The sequence below is a fragment of the Malus sylvestris genome, chromosome 10 (genome assembly GCF_916048215.2).
Source record: "Malus sylvestris chromosome 10, drMalSylv7.2, whole genome shotgun sequence".
In the NCBI taxonomy this organism is placed as follows: Eukaryota; Viridiplantae; Streptophyta; class Magnoliopsida; order Rosales; family Rosaceae; genus Malus; species Malus sylvestris.
The window spans coordinates 31762374-31784103 of NC_062269.1; the positions used below are offsets into that span (position 1 = coordinate 31762374).

The 21730-nt window shown below is 37.5% G+C and overlaps 5 protein-coding genes across 7 annotated transcripts in view; 3 read left to right on the forward strand and 2 right to left on the reverse strand.

The window, feature by feature from the left end:
• LOC126585982 (uncharacterized) overlaps nt 1–21730 on the forward strand; it is a 96957-nt gene that overhangs the window by 59516 nt on the left and 15711 nt on the right. The gene's annotated exons all lie outside the window — the stretch shown is intronic.
• LOC126585978 (heat stress transcription factor A-1-like) lies at nt 1106–5256 on the forward strand. Its single transcript, XM_050250619.1, has 3 exons — nt 1106–1502; nt 3109–4431; nt 4884–5256. Exons 1-2 carry the CDS (start codon nt 1254–1256, stop codon nt 4384–4386), a joined length of 1527 nt encoding a protein of 508 aa, XP_050106576.1. The 5' UTR covers nt 1106–1253; the 3' UTR covers nt 4387–4431; nt 4884–5256.
• On the forward strand, nt 5878–7622 carry LOC126585980 (uncharacterized). Its single transcript, XM_050250624.1, has 3 exons — nt 5878–6624; nt 6815–7060; nt 7342–7622. The coding sequence occupies exons 1-3, from the start codon at nt 5929–5931 to the stop codon at nt 7471–7473; spliced, it is 1074 nt and encodes a 357-aa protein (XP_050106581.1). The 5' UTR covers nt 5878–5928; the 3' UTR covers nt 7474–7622.
• On the reverse strand, nt 7848–14318 carry LOC126585976 (uncharacterized). The gene is made up of 10 exons (XM_050250618.1): nt 13907–14318; nt 13155–13790; nt 11928–12057; nt 10594–11081; nt 10279–10359; nt 10060–10164; nt 9589–9702; nt 9376–9459; nt 8888–8959; nt 7848–8500 (listed from the first exon to the last, which is right to left on the reverse strand). The coding sequence occupies exons 2-10, from the start codon at nt 13473–13475 to the stop codon at nt 8234–8236; spliced, it is 1662 nt and encodes a 553-aa protein (XP_050106575.1). The 5' UTR covers nt 13476–13790; nt 13907–14318; the 3' UTR covers nt 7848–8233.
• Nucleotides 17310–20855, reverse strand: LOC126585979 (cold-responsive protein kinase 1-like). 3 transcript variants are annotated; one of them, XM_050250621.1, is made up of 7 exons: nt 20617–20854; nt 19888–20030; nt 19614–19726; nt 19274–19484; nt 18916–19153; nt 18270–18420; nt 17310–17904 (listed from the first exon to the last, which is right to left on the reverse strand). In XM_050250621.1, the coding sequence occupies exons 2-7, from the start codon at nt 19958–19960 to the stop codon at nt 17464–17466; spliced, it is 1227 nt and encodes a 408-aa protein (XP_050106578.1). In that variant the 5' UTR covers nt 19961–20030; nt 20617–20854; the 3' UTR covers nt 17310–17463. The 3 variants fall into 3 exon arrangements, with proteins under 3 accessions (XP_050106578.1, XP_050106577.1, XP_050106579.1); XM_050250620.1 differs by having other exon boundaries at nt 19614–19729; nt 20617–20853; XM_050250622.1 differs by having other exon boundaries at nt 17762–18055; nt 19614–19729; nt 20617–20855.

Below are 21730 nucleotides of genomic sequence, written 5' to 3' on the forward strand. Positions count from 1 at the left end.
ATACGGAGAGAGAAGGTGCGGCATATAGAGAGAGAAGAGAGATGTGTAATTGTGAGTGTGTGTTATTATACCCCATTGTGCCTTTATTTATAGTAGTAAGGAAAGTTAATTTTGTACCCCTTAGGATTACAACATTTAATAGGTAATCTACTCCTAATAGGAATATAAGATACATTCTCATATCTACTAGGATTTACACAATCACATTCCTAATCTAATAGGGCTGCAACAATTACTTGTTTTTCTATTTTTGGTTTTTTCAAATAAAAAAAATCAAAAGTGCCAATTACCACACGCGTACGTGTGTGCCAAGCTAGTTGATGAGTTAAACAACTAATTATTTTGAGTTTAGTCATATGTGGCCTAGCTCAACCTTCAAAAGCATAAAATAGACTTCAAGTTCCAGAGAGGTTTTAGATAGTTACAGCTACGAGTCTACGACAAAGAGTAACACTCCCCATGGCCAAGTACATCGTCTACGAGACGGCGTCGAGATCCACATCACTGTCGCTTGACCAAGTTGTTGGGGGAAAAGGATTCGGAGAATCCTTTTCCTAGGGATCCCGCAATCGTATTAGTTCATCGTACGTCGTGTGGTCAGAAATCATTAAAATTTAAAATTCAAATATAAATAATATTTAACGAAAACTGACCGCACGATTTAAGATTACAGGATCCCTAGGATTCCTAGGAAAATGATCCGGCAATTATCCTTTTCCGTTGTTGGGTACCCAATTTACTAGTGGGCCTTGTTCATAGGATAATCCATTTGGTAATTATAAATTGTTATTGAAATGCCACGTGTCATAAGGATTTAGTGTTTTGAAAAAAAAAAAAAAAATTTCATCAGCTTGTGACTTCACTATGTCAGTCTACTATTTTGAAGATCGCGAAGACTCACATAGCTATTTCAGCCTACTCTAACCATCACCGTGTAATTTACCTACGGTCATAATCAAATTCAAAACATACAACATGAAATACGAAACATGAAATTCATCATAGCATCTCGAAATGCACTCACCTCCATAACCCCAAATTTACCGCAAGGCGCCAACGCATAGCAAAACTATTTAAATGTAAATCCACCCAATTTCCATGTACATAATTGGACTTGCGTGCGCTGTTGTCACCCAAACTTGCCGCGAGTTCCCACCATCCCCTTCTCACTCATCAGCCCCTGCAATCTAGGGCTTCCCTCCCCCCCCCCCTCTCTCTCTCTCTCTAAAAACACCCAATTCTCCCAAACACTGATGCAAACAACCATGGAGAGAGTCGAAGATGCGGCGTCGGTGTTCAACTCCGCCAACACTCCTCCTCCGCCGTTTCTGAACAAAACCTACGACATGGTGGATGACCCCTCCACCGACGCCGTCGTCTCCTGGAGCAAAAGCAACAACAGCTTCGTCGTCTGGAATGTCCCCGAGTTCTCCAGGGACCTCCTGCCCAAGTATTTCAAGCACAACAACTTCTCTAGCTTCGTCAGGCAGTTGAATACTTATGTGGGTATTTCTTCCCTTTCCTGAATATTCATTATTTTGTGCTTTTCCTGCATTTGATTGTTGTTTTCTTGGTGATTCCGATCGGAACTGTGAAATTTGGAGTGGTTATGCGTGATCAATGCTTTATTAGGTTTTGCTGCTGTTATTTTGGCAAAAGGGTTATCGAATTGGAGGCTGTAAATAAGTAAATTGTGAAGATAAGTTATGCATGTGTGGATTTATATCACACGATTTAAGCCATTGTTATTGAATTGAATTCTTTGTCATTCACTGGGTTCCTTTAGGTCCAAGGCGATCACTGTGTCATGTAATCGAGTCGAAAAGATTTCAATTTGTTTTGTTTTGTTTTGTTCTGAACCAGGTGAAAACCTAGAAGGAAAAAGGACGTTAAGAGGTCAGAACTATTTTGAGATTAAAAATTTAAGCTGACTACTTATGTGCATTGCATTACTCATTAATTTACATTTGATGAAGATATTTTCTGTATAAAGTAAGACCGTGGAGATTTTTTGTTCTAATGAATCCATTTTGTATAAAGTGGAATGGAAATTTTCTTCGACATTTCCTAATAATGTCCCGAAATTCCCATCTTATCTTGATGAAAGAAAGTTTTTTGCCCTTGCAGTTCCTTAAAAACCTGGTGATAGGCATTGTGATTTTTTTAAGGCGAGTAGTTGATCTTTCTACATGTCAACCTAGTTACTGATTTGATAGTCTGACATGTTGAAACTGTTTCTCAGTACAAGGACGATCTAGTTATATGGCCTAATACAAAATGTAATGATACATGTTGTCTGAACTCTTACAGATGACAGGTATCAAGTAGTGGTCCAGTTTTGGTAAATACTTATTGGCATTGTTAATAAAAACTAGCGGGGTGTAGTATTTCAAATGAACGGGTATGTACACGTGAGGTTTGTTCCCTTCCTCTTCTCTTACTTCTAGAGGTTTTAAAATTGAACAAGTTGAGATGTATTGAGAATCACTCTAATCAGGTTTCCGTTCTTAACTGAAAACTTGTATGTATGTTTTTATGTATATGATATATGTAAATATGCTGACCGGTGAATATGGCATCAAAATTGTATGTATATAATATCTGTATATATGTATGTATTTTTTATGTGTATAAGTCATGTGTGTATGTAGAATTACTCTAATCAGGTGTCTGTTCTTAACTGAAAACTTGTTTCTCAGTTGTTAAATTAGATTGAACAAGTTGAGATGTATTGAGATGCATTCTCAGTGCCCCTTTTTTATTTTTTATTTCCCTTGATTTTCTTTTTTAAACAAAAGTCCGTGAACATTCTGCAATCACTTATCCTGCACTGTTTGGTATAGTTATTCTCCTATTGTCACTTGTTACTCGTAAGGGGAGAAGTTCTACTTGATAGTAAAAGAGTAGAAAAAGAGGCAAAAGCTAAGGAGTTGCTCTGCAGCATTTGGCTGCTGGAGGTTGGAAACCATAACTCCGAGTATGTGAATGGTGCTTGTTACCTAAGACAAGATCATGAGATGAGAGAATCTGGCTGTCTTATGCTCCAAAATAAATTTTAGTTTTTCATCATATAGAATTAGTATTTATGTTTTTGCATTCAATTTGCAGGGTTTTAGAAAGGTTGATCCAGACCGATGGGAATTTGCAAATGAAGGGTTTCTAAGAGGCCAAAAACACCTTTTGAAGACCGTAAGCAGGCGAAAACCAGCTCATGTACAGAATCATCAACAACAACCACCTCAAGTGCAGAGCTCTCAGGTTGGGGCATGTGTAGAGGTGGGAAATCCTGGGCTAGAGGAAGAGGTCGAAAGACTTAAAAGAGATAAGAACAGTCTTATGCAGGAACTTGTTAGGCTGAGGCAGCAACAGCAAGCAACAGATAATCAGTTGCATAATGTTGGGCAACGTATGCAGGGAATGGAGCAACGGCAGCAGCAAATGATGTCTTTCCTGGCAAAGGCTATGCATAGTCCTGGATTTTTATCCCAGCTTGTACAGCATCAAAATGAAAACAATAGGCTCATCACTGGAAGCAATAAGAAAAGGAGACTCCCAAGGCAAGACGATGAAATTTTGGTTGGGAACCTTGGCAGCAAAGTTCTTGATGGACAAATGGTGAAGTACCAGCCTTCAATGAATGAAGCAGCAAAAGCCATGCTGCGGCAGATCTTGAAGATGAATACATCTCCTAAGCTGGAACCATCAATGATCAATCCTGATGCTTTCCTAATTGATAATGTTCCTTCCAATGCAACAGATACTAGGAACACCTCTAGTCGGATTTTGGGGGTGACCCTTTCAGAGGTTCCACCAATTTCTGCAGAGTGCGATATGCCCAACGAGTCTAGATTTCCCGTCAGTTGTCATTCTACAGGCATTTCTGAGGTCCAGTCTTCCCCATTCGCGGTTTCCAACTCTGTTAAAGAAACTCAAGTTTTGGAAGAGAACATGCTTAATTTTCAACAAGATCCAGTTATCCCTGAACTAACTCGAATGCAAGGTATTGTTCCACAAAGCAATGTGGAAATCCCCAATGCAAACTTCATCAACTCAGAGACTGGGAATGCAGGATACATGGGCATGTCAACAGGTTTGGATGGCAGACTGCCTACAGATATTGACCCGTTTTCTCCTGAGCCTGATGCAGATGCGTTGCCAGATGGGGTCTCTAGCCTTCCAAGCATTAATGATATCTTCTGGGAACAATTTCTTACAGCGAGCCCACAGCCTGGTGACACAGACGAAATTAGTTTGAGTTCTGATGATGGAGTGACCGTGAATCAGGACTTGCAGTTGGGGAAGGATAATGGATGGGACAAGAGTCAACATATGAATCACATCACTGAACAAATGCAGCTTCTCGCATCAGGGAGCAGAATTGGTTGATATTATCTTCCCAATTGTATATACATGTTCCTTGCTTATCAAGAGGTAACTTTACAATCCACCATTTACCGTTGTGAATAGTTACCGCCCCTCAGTATCAACCGTACCAAAGTCAGTCAAATACTTACGGCTGATCTTAAAGATGAAAACATATGTGGTCTTGCATGGATAACTTTTGACTTTAGAACTTATCTCTTCACCCATGCATCACTGTATGTAATAATAGTTGTATTACTTACTCCTTAACACAAAGAAACTAGCTTAAATAGCAATATTGGTTTCCAACTTGTATGAGGGAGGATGGTCATGCAATGCTTCTGCATGCTACTATTTTCATATCCCAGTCTAGTGAGGATTCTTCATTTTTCCGAGCTTCGACGGAACGTCTGATGTTATCCCTAGAAATGTTTTTCACTCGATCTGTTAGCAATTCAATTATGCTGCAGGAATATTACTCTTGAGTTTCCAATTTTGCAATGTTTATGATTTTTGCACAGGTTGATGTTGTGCACTGATGAGCAGGAAAATGTCGTATCCAAAGACCACTGATCACCTAGGATCCAAGTTTAAGAAACTCTTATCCGCCGTGTTATTTATGGATTACCGGTATTTCGTGTTGCATTTGTTGTCCAAGACCTTTTTTGTGCGTATGCAGTGACGTTTATCGGTCAATCCTGTTTCGAATCAGAAACAAATAGGTTGTGTGGTTGTTACTAATTAAGCATGGAGCTTTTCTTCTTGTTTATTTGCATGCTTGTATGTTATGTGCCCCTTTTGAGGTGGGTTTACAATGCATGCACAAGACTATATGGAAATTGAGCTTAATGCTAACGGCAGGTTGAATCAAAATAAAATGTTGGATTACGGTTACGGATTGTTCCTGTGTTACTAATCATAGAGGAATTAAAATCGATAATTCAGAATTAAAATCGATATTATTTCTACTTAAAACTTCAATGGAAATCTGAATTTTGACCTTCATCATCAAACTCCTCGATTTGATTATTTTGATTCTAGATTTTTTTTAATACATACATTTATGGTAAAGAGTTGGAGAAATGAATTGGTATCCAGCACATCAATCACAAGATTTTAACTAAAACCTTTAATGCACAAGTTGTTATTGACATTTTGAAAAATTCAGCATTTATGTAGTTCATGTCAATATTTCTATTTCATCAAACATGGTTTGTAATGTTTCTATAAGGGGTGTGCTATCCACACACCCCTTTTTTCTTCTCACACACCCCTTGTTAATTTCTGTCCGTTGATCTTCTTCAATTCATTCGATCCGGCCGAAAACAAAAAATGTGTGAGAGAAGTAAAAAGGGATGTGTGGATATCACACCCCTTTCTATAATAGCTAATTTCCCAAAAAAAATAATTATATAAAAAAATATTTGACAAAAAGATTTGTACAAAAATATAAAAACTCTATTTTCTTCTTCTTCTTCCAAAAAGAAAAAAAAAAAAAAAAAGGGATAAAACCCCAACAGGCTTTTTGGAGGGTAATTTGAGACTTGAGGGAGACATGAACAAACGATGAAGCTAAGCCTCGGTCCAACACTCTCACCGTTTCTTAAACCCTCTCTTTTCACAAACCTCCACCGCTCCGTTTGCTCTGCTTCTTCAATACCACCACCACCCACCACCCCAAAACCCCAAACCCCTCTGTCTCTGCGACCTCCCGCCCACTCCGCCACCACCTCCGACCTCCAAAAATGGCACGACTGGGCCAACACCCTCGTTTCCTCAGTTGGGTCAACGTTCGTGGACTTGGACAACGGTCCGGACTTGACCCTTTTGCGCAGAGAGCTCAAATGGCTCATGGAGGACGCAATCGAAGAACCCAAAAACATCGATAACAATGACGGAAGCGTTAGGCTAAGGGTGGAAATTGAGGAGCTTTATATGTTGTGGAAGCAGAGGGTTGAGGACAGGAGGCCCTTTCAGTATGTTGTCGGGTGCGAGCATTGGAGGGACTTGGTGTTGTGTGTTGAAGAAGGGGTTTTGATTCCGAGGCCAGAGACTGAGCTCATTGTTGATTTGGTGGGGGATGTGGTTTTGGGGAATGAGGGGTTGAGGGAGGGTTTGTGGGCTGATTTGGGGACGGGGAGTGGTGCGATTGCGATTGGGATTGCAAGGGTTTTGGGGAGTGGTGGGAGAGTCATTGCTACCGATTTGAGTCCCACGGCAATTGGGGTTGCAGCTTTTAATGTGCAGAGGTATGGTTTGCAGGTTAGTGTTTAACCAATAACTCGCGAGATTTTGTCTATGTACTAGCGAAGATTTGAACTTTCATCCTGATTGCCAAGTAACTTGACGATGGAAGTTCCTAATATTTGAACTTTCATCTCTTTTTTATGCTACTTTTCGAAGTTTTCTATTTGTTTGTGTGCTCAAGATCCAATTTTTATGTGCCAATTAGGATGTAGTGGAGCTAAGGCAAGGATCTTGGTTTGAACCATTAAAGGATGTGGAAGGTAAACTCTCAGGTTTTGTAAGTAATCCACCATACATACCCAGTAACAATATCGCAGGGCTACAAGCTGAAGTTGGACGACATGAACCAAGAGTTGCATTGGACGGCGGTGCCAATGGCATGGATGATCTTTTACATCTTTGCAAAGGGGCTGCTGTTATGTTGAAACCTGGTGGATTCTTTGCTTTCGAGGTATCTATTTTTGCGTTTGCTAAATGTTACAAACAACATAGACGGTTAGTAACCGAGTATGCCATAAATTGTGTAATCTCGGCTTCAGTTCCCGTCCATTCCTCGTTTTGCTACAACTTTAGAGAGTCAAAATGAGGTCTTAGTGAAAGCAAAACACTGGTGTTTCCAAATTGCGACTACAAGGTGCCTCACGGGAATGACACGGTGTTGTGCATTTACTGTTTTCGACTAGCTTGTAATTGATCCAATCTCTCATCCTCTTCAATCTTATGATGCTGCAGACAAATGGCGAGGAGCAGTGCAAGTATCTCGTAGAGTACATGGAAAACGATGCTGGAGGCAGCTTTTGTAATTTGAACATGGTTCCCGATTTTGCTGGTATTAATAGATTTGTTACTGGATTCCGAAGGTGAGCGATATGAAGTATGATCTCCTAAGCCTACCTGGAATCCGAGTCGCCCGTTCTTTTACGCTTAGATGTAAACAAGAAATAATCATATTTGTTTATGAGTAAGATGTCTATGCACCGGTATTTCAGTACAACAGATCCTTAATTTTGTGAGTTCCAGGTTTCTTTACATTGCTGACACAATCTCCCATATGTTTGACATTGATTTGGATTGTTTTGTTCTTGGTGGAGGATAGCCAATAAAACGATAACGTTTTTGGAACGGGGAAAGTCATGTTTACTTGCTTGAACCGAGAAAGTCGTCAATTGAACAAAGTTACGGAAAGTAAAAAATCGGAGAAACTCCATTACGCATTCCATGGAAGTAACACTTTCAAGTAAACGAACGAGAAATTTTATTGACAAGATAAACATGTACAAAAAGAGGAACAGTTTGTGGTGCCTTTTCATCCGTTAGGTAGAACAAATTGAGATTGAGTACCATGCCAAATGCGATTGAAAGTATCGGGTTAAACTAAATGTGCAACAAGAGCAACAACAACCTGAGCTCTGATGCCTGAAATCGGGCCCTTACCCTTTTGAGTCGTGATACAAAGCGTGTTGATCTTTGATCTTAATTTTCAAGACGCCAAACCATTCCCGTCTTCTTTGTTGAGCACCAACCTTCGTTTGGTGATACAAGCAACCTATCAATCAGTATCTTGACAAATCATTTGCTCTTTCTTGAGATGGGAACATCTTCCGGCATAGCCCTCTTAAGCTGTTCAGCATGATGTTCTTCGCGATTGCCTCTTCACTCTCTGGGGCAACTTGAACGGACTCCAGGTCTTTCGGCGTTTAGAGGTCTCACAAAATAGGCCAGACGCCAGAGCTTGCTGAAGCCAAACCTCAAATTCTTCTTCATCTTCATCCATCATTTCAGCATCCAAACCCCACGGGAATCTACTTGAGTTGGGTCTTTGAGTTTTCTCCAAACCAATCATGTTAACGTGGAAGCTAGGCCGATGAGTGTTGGGCCTGCATGCCATTCCCTGCATGGAACAAGTAGAAGCGATAAGATATCAACCTCATTTTCCCCCTGGCACAAAGTAGAGATGCACACACCAAGAACATAATAACGGATCAAGGGCACTTGTTCTCCAAGTCCGAGGAACAATTAAGTCTTTCCAATATAGTGTCTTCTGTGCTACAAAGGTTCAGCAGGATGTCTGACAGATAAAAGGGTCCGTTTGCACACTGTTCTACTCAAATTTGACTACTTTCCAGATCAAGTTTTAAAATAAGAAAGATACTTTAGAGGCAATTTGCCTGATTTATTGCACAGTTCCACCGCCATATAGGGTGCTAAACATGCAGAGACTGTAGAATAAGGCCAAGCTTGCGGAACTTACATATTATATTTTGATTAAAACCATTACCTGACAAATAGCCCATTCAGACACATCAAAGATTTTGCTCTCAGCACAGACAAAGGCCCGTGGTATTTCCACCTAAATGAAAGAACAAAACAAAGATCCAACAAAAATCATTAGGGATGCTTAAACGTACATTCCTGCAGTAAGGGAAATGACTCAACTTGACAAATCATGCATATCGGTATTGTATGAAGATATTAACATGCATTATAGAAACAAACAGGAAAAGCACGTGAAAATCATGAGAGGCCTTGAAGCAGGCTCTCATCCCTGAAAGTCACAAGAGCACCATTGAAACATTTGATTCAAAACTTCTAACTCTCAAATCATTTCCTACCGCCCTTTATTTATATAGTAATTTCTGCAGTTCTGACATGCAACTTACACTTATGTGAAAAATTGTTTTGTTGTTTAACACATTGATAAATGCAAGTGAGGACAGCAGAACTATTTGCATGGGGTGAGAAAACACAGAGTACTGTGTAAAATACCTTATGTGGCCTAGTAAAGACTAGAGATCCTTTGTACTCAACCCATCCATCTCCATCCTTTGCTTGGTGATATTGACAGCAATCCTAATTGCAAACGGATCCAATAAATCAGATATATACACCAATGAAGCGATAAAAAAAAAGAGAAATGTAACATATTTGACACTGAAATTAGTTAAAAAGAACACTAACTAATAGAGAATAATGTCACACCTGACACCATCTAGCCTTGGACTTGCTTCTGTTTGTGCATACCCATATATGCGAATTTCCACACTTCGTGCACTGTATACGTCTCGACTCTTCAGAGTAATAATCTGGACCTTCCTGCTTATACACAATTGAATAGGGGTTACATAAAAATATCAATAAATTGACTCAGAAAAATGACCGAATGAAATACAGATTTATCATTGGGAAAGAAGATGCATAATTACAAAGCAGACTGGTATAAATAAAAGATAACTTCTACTGCATTGAATAGTTGATATAAATTGGAAATTGAGAGCCATAGAAAATGTAATCAATAGATTTTGAATTCGCAATTACTAAGACAACATATAAATTATAACTGATTTCGTATCAATATTTATTGATGACCTCCATCAAAATGACAATCAGATAAATCTCAGGAAAGTGCATGACACCAAAAAACTGAATCTACAATCAAAGAACATAGCTCACCTGATGTGAAGTGCCATAGGACTTCTGGCACACACTCTTAGTCTTGGATTCTTCCTTTCGCAACTGCTCATCATAGTCTCTCTTCTTTGTGGGATCAGAGAGAACCTAAAAACGCGTCGTTGCGACAGGCACATACAGAATCATTATTTAGGTCATATAATTTTCATTTAAGACAACAACGATTACTATACAACTCAAAAAACAAGTCTGTATAATTACCTCATATGCACATTGAAGTCTCTTAAACGATTCACTCGCTAATGCACTTCCCATATTTTTATCAGGATGCACGAGCATGGCCTGTACAAGAGATAATCACGCATCTTAGTCATCTATAATATAACTCAACTGCACATCAGATTCTTCAAAGTCGTATTCAGGCACTAATGCTACCACTTTTTTGTCAAATAGTCAAAGCACAACAGAGTAGTTCCTCTACTTCACATAAATAATTTCACAAGTCGTACTTAGAATGAGAGGGAAAAAGAGAAAATTCCCATTAATGAAACAGAAGAAAGGAAAGGTAATATCCACCTTCTTCCGGTATTCTTTTTTCAATATTGCTGCATCAACTTTTTTGTGGCGAGGAAATCCTAGTGCTTCATAGTGATCAATACTGTCTAAAATCTTTTTCATCTCATCAGCTGAACTTATTTCCTCTTTGACCACCTTAATAGGGAAAGATTCTTCTTTTTCATTTATAACAGCCGAAGTAGTTGGTGTGCTAGATGAGTTACATGAGTGCAGCCTTTCAGATTGATCAGTAGGAATAGAGTATTCACATTCCCCAGAAAAATCATCCTCCATAACTGTTTCTGATTGCTTTTGCTCTTCAAAGTGTGTGCTTTCACTCACTTTATCACACCATTGGAGCATATAATTTAATGCATCATTAGAGATGAATGCAAGGTTTATTGAGATAACTACACCATGCCATCCAACCTGAACTTTGACAATATAAATAGCATATACAGTTGCCATCAAGACCAGCAACCGTGCATGATTTAGGGAGAACAAATAACCTGCATTTGTAATACAGTTTTTAGTATTTTTAACATCAATAGAAAAGCCACAATATATCAGAATGCTGATCCACTTATATGACCTCTAAACGCTTAAGTCTGGGAACTTTTCCCCAAGATTGTTTAGGACAAAACTGCCCACACATGAGGACACTTATTAAATGGAGGAAATAGCAAAAACACGAGATACATGTTCAAAACAAGAATATGAAAGCTTTAAGTTTTGTCTTCTTTGTTTCAGGCCTTGTGCCTCACCTCTGCTAAATTACCTTCCCCACTATGACAATCACGGGTATCTATATGTATATCATTAGCCACCTACTAAGCATCGTGAGAACATCAAGAAAAAATCGTATCAGCATTATCAATCTCTCACTCACAGATCCTTTATTCAACTGAAATACTAAGAATAGTTCGTCAACAATTTCTCTAATAAAATAAATAATCAGAGTTAAAAACTTTTTCCATGATAATGTGTTTTGGTATGATGATTTCTAAGATAAATTACAATTTTCTAGGTTGATGCAGTCAGAAGGCTAAAATACCTCTCGGTTCTTGCATTATTCCTAGATATCATATTGAATGGTAAATCATTCCAACAGATTGCAGCACGGCTCCTATAGTCAACTATGGATGGATGGCAGAACTGTTTTTGTTATTTTTTTCTTTTAGGTACCTATTCATGCACATTATCCAATGAGTGGTGCATAAGCACCCTTGCAAATCTCATAGAGCATAAATAACGGCAACATGGGTAGAGTGAAAACAATGATAGCCACATAAGAAGGCAAAAGAATAATGTACTGCATCAAGTTATAATACAGGTCTCACAAAAAATTAGCATACCTCCAACGATAAATAAGATTCCCGTTATCCAAAAGTTAGCGTACATCCATAAAATCAGAATAGCAAAGATCCCTACAATAAAAAGTCCTGGAGTGTAACCCAAGTACTGGACAGCAGCACCAGCAGCTCCCTGAAATATTGGACCCAACTGTAAGTCTCAGTTTATTCTGTAGCAATGTAAATAATAACATTTGAGTAAATATATCACTATGCATGTTCGAGCTGCAAAAAATCCACTACTGCCATCTCATAGCTATACATTATTCCAAAGTTATGTCACCATGCATTAAGTAATTCTAAGAAAAGAACCTTCATACGAAAAAATCCACTACTGTCATCTCATGGCTATCCATTATTCTAAATTATGTCACCCTGCATCAAGAAATTCTAGGAAAAGAACACTATGAAGGTTCCACAAAGTTACAAAACCAATCCTATGAACAAGTACTATATATGCTGTTAACGAAAGTAACGTGTGGCATTGGTCTCTACAGTATGAAAATTTTCTAGATTATTTGTTAAGACTTTTGATATATACTTTCTTTTGTGTATTTTTTCCATTTAAGGCCCTATTCTGGCAACCTTAAGTATTTTCTACTATGTCTTCAATGAGACAACCTAAAACTTGAAATATTCAGTTCACAGTAGATCTGGAACCTGAATTCTTAAACCAAGCTTCTGTAAGTCTACATACCCAACAACCTTGATATTTACTTGTCCTGGTTGACCTCATGAGCAAACATCCACCAGTGTTGCAGCCTATTCATTTAAAATCTTCTCCAGAAAAACCTAAGCTCTAAAGTTGCACACAAACTTTCCATAAGATTATCTCACAGCCACACGCATATACTCATAGAACAATTAGAAGTTATAAATAGAATTTCTTAAAACTGTTCAAATGTTTAAAGAAATTAAACCAGTCAGCTTTTTACTAACTGGGTTTCTGTTAAAACCCCAACACCATTTCAAGGATCCACATAAACTGCGCACCCAATTTCGGACCACCTACTGCAAACAGTACTGTAAGCTACCCTTATAAGAATCTTTCAGATCTTTATAACCAGTTATAACTTTAAAGGATACATAATTCTTTAATGGGTCTGATGTTGTTGCATCTCACGTTCTCATCCAACAGTCAAATCAAATGACTATAATAGAAGACGAAGCATCGAAAAATACAACAATTAAATGCTCAGGAGTAAAAAAGGAAATACCAAGGAAACATACCATACTAAGAAGTACATAAACCACGCAAGAAATTGAAGTCAGACTGAGAAGGCAACTCCACGTTATAAGGAGCAAAGCCGCAGAACCCAACCCGATAAAGGATCGAAAGCCTCTTACAACGCAGTCCCACCAATAAATCAACAACAGGATAAACAGCCTCCCTGTCCTGGCGCACCCACTGCAAACCGTCGGCCAATGCCGCTCTACAAACATCCCGATTTTATCTCCACATCCACCCATCGCAGTTCGCAATCGGGAATAAATGTGTTTCTGTGACTGCAGCCATTTCCAAGCTTGTCTAAACAACCCTATATCCTCCATCACTACAAATATGAGCTTATGGGTTCAGCAGAGAAGCAGATTATCGCCCTATACAAACCCTGCTATCTATAACCATGGACTCGAAGCCGAAATTGGTAAGAACCCAAACTCTGAGATGCTGAATCATCAATGAAGTCCATAGAACCGAGAGCAACCCAAATCCTGATCCGCAAAAATATCAAGCTGGAAAGGGGGAAAACCAGCTGAAATTCACGGGTTTGGAGCACGATCTAGAATCCCCAACCACCCCAACAAAAACCAACAAGTAAATTCAATCACGTTCTTCTTTCAGTGAGTCAGTCAGCTCCCGCATTGCTTCACATGCAAGCTTCCAATAAATAAAGCAACAAAAAAAAAACCAGGCATTCAAAAGCTAAAAAGCACGGATAGAAAATTCGCAAATATTCCGCTTTATTGAAATAATGTCTCACTAGCTTTTCAGACGCGAATATCTGTGTCTATGAAAACCAACAGCAACTAGTCCCGGCTCACAGACCAAAAGGAAGCTTTTGCTGCTGCTGCATCAGTTGCTTCCGGAACAAAGTGAAACGCAGAGCTGTGGCTATGGCGGAAACCCACAGAGAGAGAGGGCGGTTGATTGAACCACCGACAGGGGAGAGGAGGGGGTTGGAGCCTTAAAGGCGTAGGCCTTAGGGGATTCGGAGGGAGAGGGGTAGAGAGAGCAGGGAGAGATAAACCCTAGCTTTTTGCAGGCATTGCTCGTGAAAAAGAGAGTTTGCAAAGTGTGGAAAGGTGTAGAAAGGAGAGAGAGAGAGAGAGAGGAGAGGGAAGAGAGAAGGAGAAGAGACTCCTGCTACTTCTAGTAAGATTCTCTCATCTCTCTTCTCACCCTCTCATATTTTGAAACTACTTTTTGTCTTTTTAACTTTATAAAATATTATCGTGATTTAATCGTTCGAGAAAGAAAATGCGAGAGTTAGGAGGGGGATAATCCTCCTCCCTCTTTTTTATCATAACTATGACCCAATGGAACCCACTTGACACCACTGTTTTTTATTCCTCTAATGAAAATAAATAAAAATATTATTATTACTATCTATTTGTATTATCTTTTTAAAAGAAATGAGACCTACATGAGTTTGCAGGTTTTTCTTGTATTAAAGATATGGTACAAGTGATTGTTCACATAAATGGCAAGTGTAGCACTACTCAAAAATAAAATAAAAAGAAAAGGAATTTTTTTTTTCTGTATGATAAGTTTTTTCAAAATGGATGGTTCACACACTTATTTTTATTTCGCTGTACTCTTTATTAATTTTTGCATTTTGATCTTTTTTCAATTCATTCGATTTGAGAATCGAATAAGAATGTACCTAGAAAGCATAAAAAGATATTCTTGGATATGCTTGGACAACATTACCCTTCAGAAATTTTTTATTGTTGTATTGTGAATATGTGATCGATATTTACTTTAAAGCGTACTATGATTGAGGTCTAAAATTTTGAGCTTTTATTAGATCTAGTCCAATTTTTCTTTTTTCAACTTTAATTAAAATTTTTTATTTATGCATCTATACACAAAATTTTTATTTGAATATTTAAATATAAAAATCTAACCACTTTGATGAAAAATAGTTAAAAGAAAATTTATATGTCATCATATATGATCATATACCATAGATTGATAAAATAAATTTAATCTGTGATAAAGTTATCCACGAAAATAAATAAAAATTAATCTAACTAACATCCATGAAAATAGTTCAAAGAAAATTTTATCTTCTATACATTTTTAAATTCATACTAGTTATGTGTTGATATATATAATATCTACGACATAGATTAGTTACAACTTACACACAGTTAACTTGTGCGAGGTAGAAAATTTGACATAGGAATTAGAAACAAGAAAATAGAAAAACAAATTTTAAATATAGATAAACCTATAAATAAAAGATAATATTTAAAACAGTTTAATAAAAATAATAATAAGAAAAAAAAAACTGATGTGGATAATCAGTGAACTGATCTAATATAACAAAGTGGACTAGATCAAATCATTCACAAAATTGGACTAGATCAGGTTTACTCTGACTTTTTTATTTAATCGGTTTAAAAATTAATCAAATTGATTTCTTATCGCTTTATCCAATTGATTTCTTCTCATGAGTTTAAAATTTGGTAGCAACCGAAATAATCAAAATATACAGTTGCTTTTGGCTAAATAATTGTACATCGTAATCTCTGTATTCAGTAGGAAGTTAGGAACCAACCGAAAATATTACCTTATTCAATGGCTAACAAGCGGTATTAAAAATTGACTAACAAGCGAAAATTATGCCTGTATTCAGTAACGAACAACCAAAATTAGTGAGTATAACATCTCATATCGTTAAGAGGAGTAGATCATATAAGCATTATATGCCTTATATGTATATTTTCATCTCTACTTAGCATGAGGTCTTTTGGAAACTCACTTGCTTCGGGTTTCATCGGATTCCGAAGTTAAGAGAGTTCGCACAAAAGGGATCCCATGATGGGTGAGACCCATTGGGAAGTTCTCGTGTAACTTTCCAGAAACAAAACTGTGAGGGTGGTCTGGACCCAAAATGAACAACATTGTGTTACGGCAGAATCAAACCCAAGATGTGATGCGGGCCTGGGCCAGGATGTGACACTCAGACTTTGTATTTGCTTTATGCCAAACACAAGTTTCATAGCTAACACTACCTACCAATGTTTTAAGTCGTCGCCATCTCCAACATCATTGTTCTTCGCCATGGGAGATTTCACGGTTTTGAGTGTTGAAATCTATTTTACAAAAGAGGGTTGATACTAAGAATGATAAGGTTAGACATGTAATTTTCATTAATGTATAGATTTAAAAGTATCTGAGGATGCTTTTGGAGAGAAATTTTGATAAAATTACGTTAGTTGGCGTGCCTCGTAAATAAGACTAGCACGATATTAAGTACTAGTTTGGTACTGAGGTGCTTTTATAAAATGTAGGTATAAAAAAAGCTGAGTTCAAAAAAGTGTATGGTAAACTAAACACTTAAAAACAACTTATTTTCATAGTTTTGGGTGAAAAAAAAAAACTGAAAACGTGAAGCAGCAAAAATAAGTTTATTTTCACAGCACATCAGAACAATTTTTTTTTCAAAGTACAGCAATACCAAACCAGCCCTAAATAAGACCACGACATTGAGAGTCTCGTATTCTACAAATGATGGTCAGAATGTTCATACACGAGTTCTTTAGCTTTTGATAATGGAAATGAATCTTCTCCGGATCTCTTCCTCTTAATCCATTAAATCAGGAAAATTAGGTTATTGAAATTTGATAACAAGAATTTACTTTAAAAGTTATAATAACTTTAATTGATTGATCAAATTTTAATTGTCCGAATCTTCTAATTTGATGAATTAGGTGTAAGGAATCCCCTTTCATTCGATAACTACCTTCTATTTTTGTCAAAGTATTCAGTCTTCTTCCTTTTTATTCTTGCAACCACTTCATGTTTCTTTGACAATCTGCATGCAGTAATTATTATGTCTCACCTACCAACTCCTTATTTATTTAATTTTATTGCCAGCTTTACAATAACGTGATGTGAAGGGAATTTAATCGAATACTAAAACATAAACAGAAGGATTCTTCTTTTGGTCAACAAAAACAGATAATCCAACGCAGTCCGGGAATTATTGTGATACTTTTAGACTGCGAACTAAGACCGCACATTTAGATGTGATTTGATGAATATAACGTTAAGACAATTCGTCAAAGATAGATTATTTGCGTATAATTAATCTGTTACCGAGTCAACATACGCCAAGCAAAACTAAAATGATCAAAATTTAAAATAAAAAAAAATTACAAAAATTATTTGGATTACCAAGCCCTGATCACATATACAAAGGAGCAGCACCTCCGGCTAGAAGGGTGTAGCTGAAAAAGAAGAAACAACAGCAGGCTGCAAAAACCTACGTAGGACAAAATAAATGAAATCAAAATTTGTGTGGATGTGTTATACGGTGCGGAAGCTGAAGTTCGATGTATTATCGGCTGAGGTTTCCGATGACAAGTTCGAAATGAAGGTGGTAGTAGCAGCAGCTGAGGTTGCTAAGGAGAATGTTGAATTGTCCTTGTTGTCTGAGCCTGTGCCCGAGGACGCATTGTAGGAAGATGTAGTAGTCTGTGCACTAGGCTTTGTATCACGAGGCTCTCGTACTTTGAGGTCCATGAAATCGGTTATCAAGCCTGGCTTTGTTATCTTATCATCGTTGACAACCTTCTTGCCTTTTAGCATCTTGACCACGGTTGACATGGATGGCCTGAGCTTCGCAGTGTCTTGGGTGCAGAGGAGGCCGATTTTTAGAAACCTACAAGCTTCCTCAGCATCAAAATCACCGTCGAGTGATGTGTCTACCAGTCCAACAAGCTCCTTCCGTTCGTAGAGTTGCCATGTCTGCAGCAAAGAAGGCACTTGTCATTGGTAGTGGTAGGGTAATAGATTGGTTATCTCCACCGCATAACCCTTGGTACTACAAAGCCAACATGGCTGTGACTGTATGAAACTCAGACACAGATAGAACAAGCATCTCACAGACACACAGAACCTACAACAATCCTACAAAACTTTCAGCAACACCATCAACAAAATACTCGAAGGGAAACACGAATATAAGCTTCAGAAGCCTCATCAAACAAACAAAACTGTCCAGAAACATCACCAAAATCACATATGACACATGCAATTTCCATTAATGTGTTTTACTTAAACAATATTGAAAGAAAAAGCTTGTAAGGACTGAAAATATCGTAAATTTATACCCTTTCAATCAAATACTGTTCGTCAATAGGTAGTCGGTTATTTGTATTACTTCTGCCACTGACTATTTCCACAATGAGCACTCCAAAGCTATAAATATCAGCTTTCCTTGTCAATTGCCCTCGTATTGCATACTCGGGTGCCAAATAACCTCTAAAACCAGAAATATACATGTGATTACAAGGCAGAAAATATTTGGATTATAATAGATCAACAAAGAGATAGGCAGACATCCAAAGGAAGATTTAAATGGAGAAACTTAAACGCCTAATCCATTCCTAAGAGTAGCTTGTAGGGACGTTGAAGCGAATGACTAAACCTACTCAAGTGCAGTACGTCTTGTAAATATAGATATGTTGAAGCCTATTTTTACTTATTCTGGTATCATCTGCTTGTTGTACCAACAAAAGGAAGACCATACCAGAAAGCTAAAAATCCAAAAACTATAATAAACAAGATGATATTCTGTTTAACACATTTCGTGCGGGACAAAAGGTCTATTGATTTCCTAAAACTGGCCAGTGTTTTATGTGATTCACAGTTGTTGACACGGTATATAATTCAGTATCATGATAATGTTTCCATTTTTCAACTATATGTTCACGACATGAATCTTGGCTCCCCGGAAACAAATTCGTAGTTCCTTACATTGTTCCCGCCACACGCGTGCTAACATGGGTCATGTTAGGAGGGATAAGTTTTGCAAGACCAAAATCTGAAATTTTTGGCATTAAGTCTTTGTCGAGGAGAATGTTGCTTGCTTTGATATCTCTATGAATAATATGGGGATGTACTTCCTCATGAAGGAAGGCAAGCCCACATGCAATCCCAATGCATATTTGACGCCTAGTTTGCCAACTAAAGTGGAGATTACTGCTACTTCCACCTGGAATTAAACAGTTTAAGAACATAAGTTTCAAGAATAAAAAATTTAATCTCGGGAAAGGACTGATTGAGTACTGATTAAACGCCGATTCCAGCTCAAGAACAGAGTTATGTAAGTTACCAATAAGATTTTGTGCAAGACTATTATTCTCAAGGTAGTTGTAGACCAGAATTCTTTGGTTTCCTTCAACACAACAGCCATAGAGCTTAACTAGATTTTCATGCTCGATTTTTGAGATCACGTCAATCTCAGTCAAAAATTCCTTCACCCCTTGTCTCGATTCAGCTGAAAGAACTTTTATAGCAGCAAATTTTCCATCTTTAAGCCGGCCCTGATTATTCACGATAGCAATTCAAATAGATGTCACTCACAATGTCGAGGAGAGAGAATTATTCAATTAAATACCAAATGCAATACCAGTATCCAAAACTTATATTAAAAACAGAAAACCTGAGCATACCTTATAGACAGAACCAAAACCACCTTCCCCGACTTTATTGGCTGGACTAAAATCTTCAGTTGCGATTATCAACTCTTTGTAAGTGAATAGTTTAACATCATGAATGCCAGAAACTTCTGTTGCAAACAAAAATTATTCAAGAAACTTAAGGGCAGGCATAAGAAAAGCACTTTGGGACATTTGATTTTGATGACCTTGTCAATGAACAATAATCTCGTAAGAGTAATGTGACGTAAAAATATCAAGCTCCGCTTTAATCAGATTTTCAGCTTACCTTCATCGATATCAGAACTGGGTTTTCTTGATTTGTTCACCCTTGCACCGCTTAAGAAGGAAAAACAACTCATAATTGTAAGAAACACCAATTACCACAAGGTCAACCGTGAACAAATGCCTAAAACAAAACCGCTTGAAGACCTGCCAACATTGTAAGATACATGTTATCCAGAAGCACAATTGTATCGAAATGCAATCTCAAAGGATTTGAGAAGGAATGTTGGATGCAAACTTTCAAAGAATATTTCTTATTGCTCCAAATCCAACTTAATCCAATAACTTTAAATATTGAACTAATAAATCCCACGACACGTGAAGATTCGTCCTTGTCTCGACCGAACTAGATAAAGTATAGCTTCACATAACAGTACGAAATGCAAAAACAAGATAAAAATGTAACACACAAAATCTACAACACCAATGTTTCGATTTCGGAAAGCCATGAAGTTGACAGGAACAGAATGAAACAAGCAAATAATAAAAGAACCGAGAATGCATGGACACTGAAATCATTTTTTCTCTTCAGAAACAATCAAAACTATGACAAAAATATTCAGTCAACTTAAAGCAAAACAAAGAATTAACAAAAATTCAACTGCAAAACAAACACCTCAAATAGTTAAAACAGACTGAACCCAGAAAACAAAAATCAACATCTTCCAAAATAATTATTTCTAGAAAAAAGAAGAAGATTGGAGATTGAAAAAAAGCCAGAAGAGAAAATCACCTGAGGAGCCCAGAGAACGAAGGAAAGAGAGGATCTTGGCTGCTCGTTAGTTGTTGCTGGTAAGAGAGAATTGTGGGGTTTGGAGAAGAGAAAATAGAAGAAACCAAATATTTGGGTTTTTTTGCGAACGAATATGAAAGGGCGTATGCGAGGTACTAAGAAGTCTCCGCAGAGTCCAATCTGGTTTGCGTACATCCCCTCTTCCCTTTGAATTTTCAAGGCATGCCACTACCGCTACAATTTTACTTGTAGAAAGAGTAGACGGAGAAGAAGGGTGGAAATAGTCAGAAAGTCAAGCTTCAAGCGTCATCAAACAGGCGTCACTTTACCGCGGACACGTGTTTACGAAATTTTTTCTAAATTTTATTTATTAAACGCGGTATTATTATATTAAGACTCTTCGAACAGTTCTTTTAAAAACACTTTCAAACAAATTAAACTATAAGAACAAGATCTGCCTCACATTCGGAGGGCATCCAAACGTATCTGAATGAGAAGATGAAACCCTAGCATAGGACATGATATTCAGATCGTATCAGAGCCAGCCAGCCACCTAAAGATAAAAGCGATAGTTTGTTTATATTTAAATTGTCAGGTGAGGGATTATCCACTCAACAAACTAACCACGTTTTAGTGGACCTTATTAAAATCTGCGTTCACACGCTTCCGTCTTATTATCCTCGTCGTACTCCTGTTCCTGTCTACAAAGTCTGCATGATGATATTGAGTACGTGAGAGGCTTCCCACTCCCAGCTATAAACTGTAAAATATATCATCTAGTGGGTTTAGATAAAGATTTTATATTCTATTCACATTTCAGCGACACAGTTTGATATTACGACTTTCAAGTTTGAATTTATGATATGTACAGGGCCATGGCGTGCCTCTTTTCTTGGGGAATCATGAATGTCAAAACTTTTGGTTTATTTTCTAGTTAGTGTTGCAAATTTCCCTTTCTTTTTTGATAATGTTTGATATTTGACTGCAGTAAAAAGACTTATTTTTTGTTGTGCCGTCACAACACCTGTCATTAGTCCCTATTTATTTTTGCTTCACATCTCATGGATTCGTTAAATTAGTTAAAATTTGTTTACTTATGTAGCATAAGTAGGGC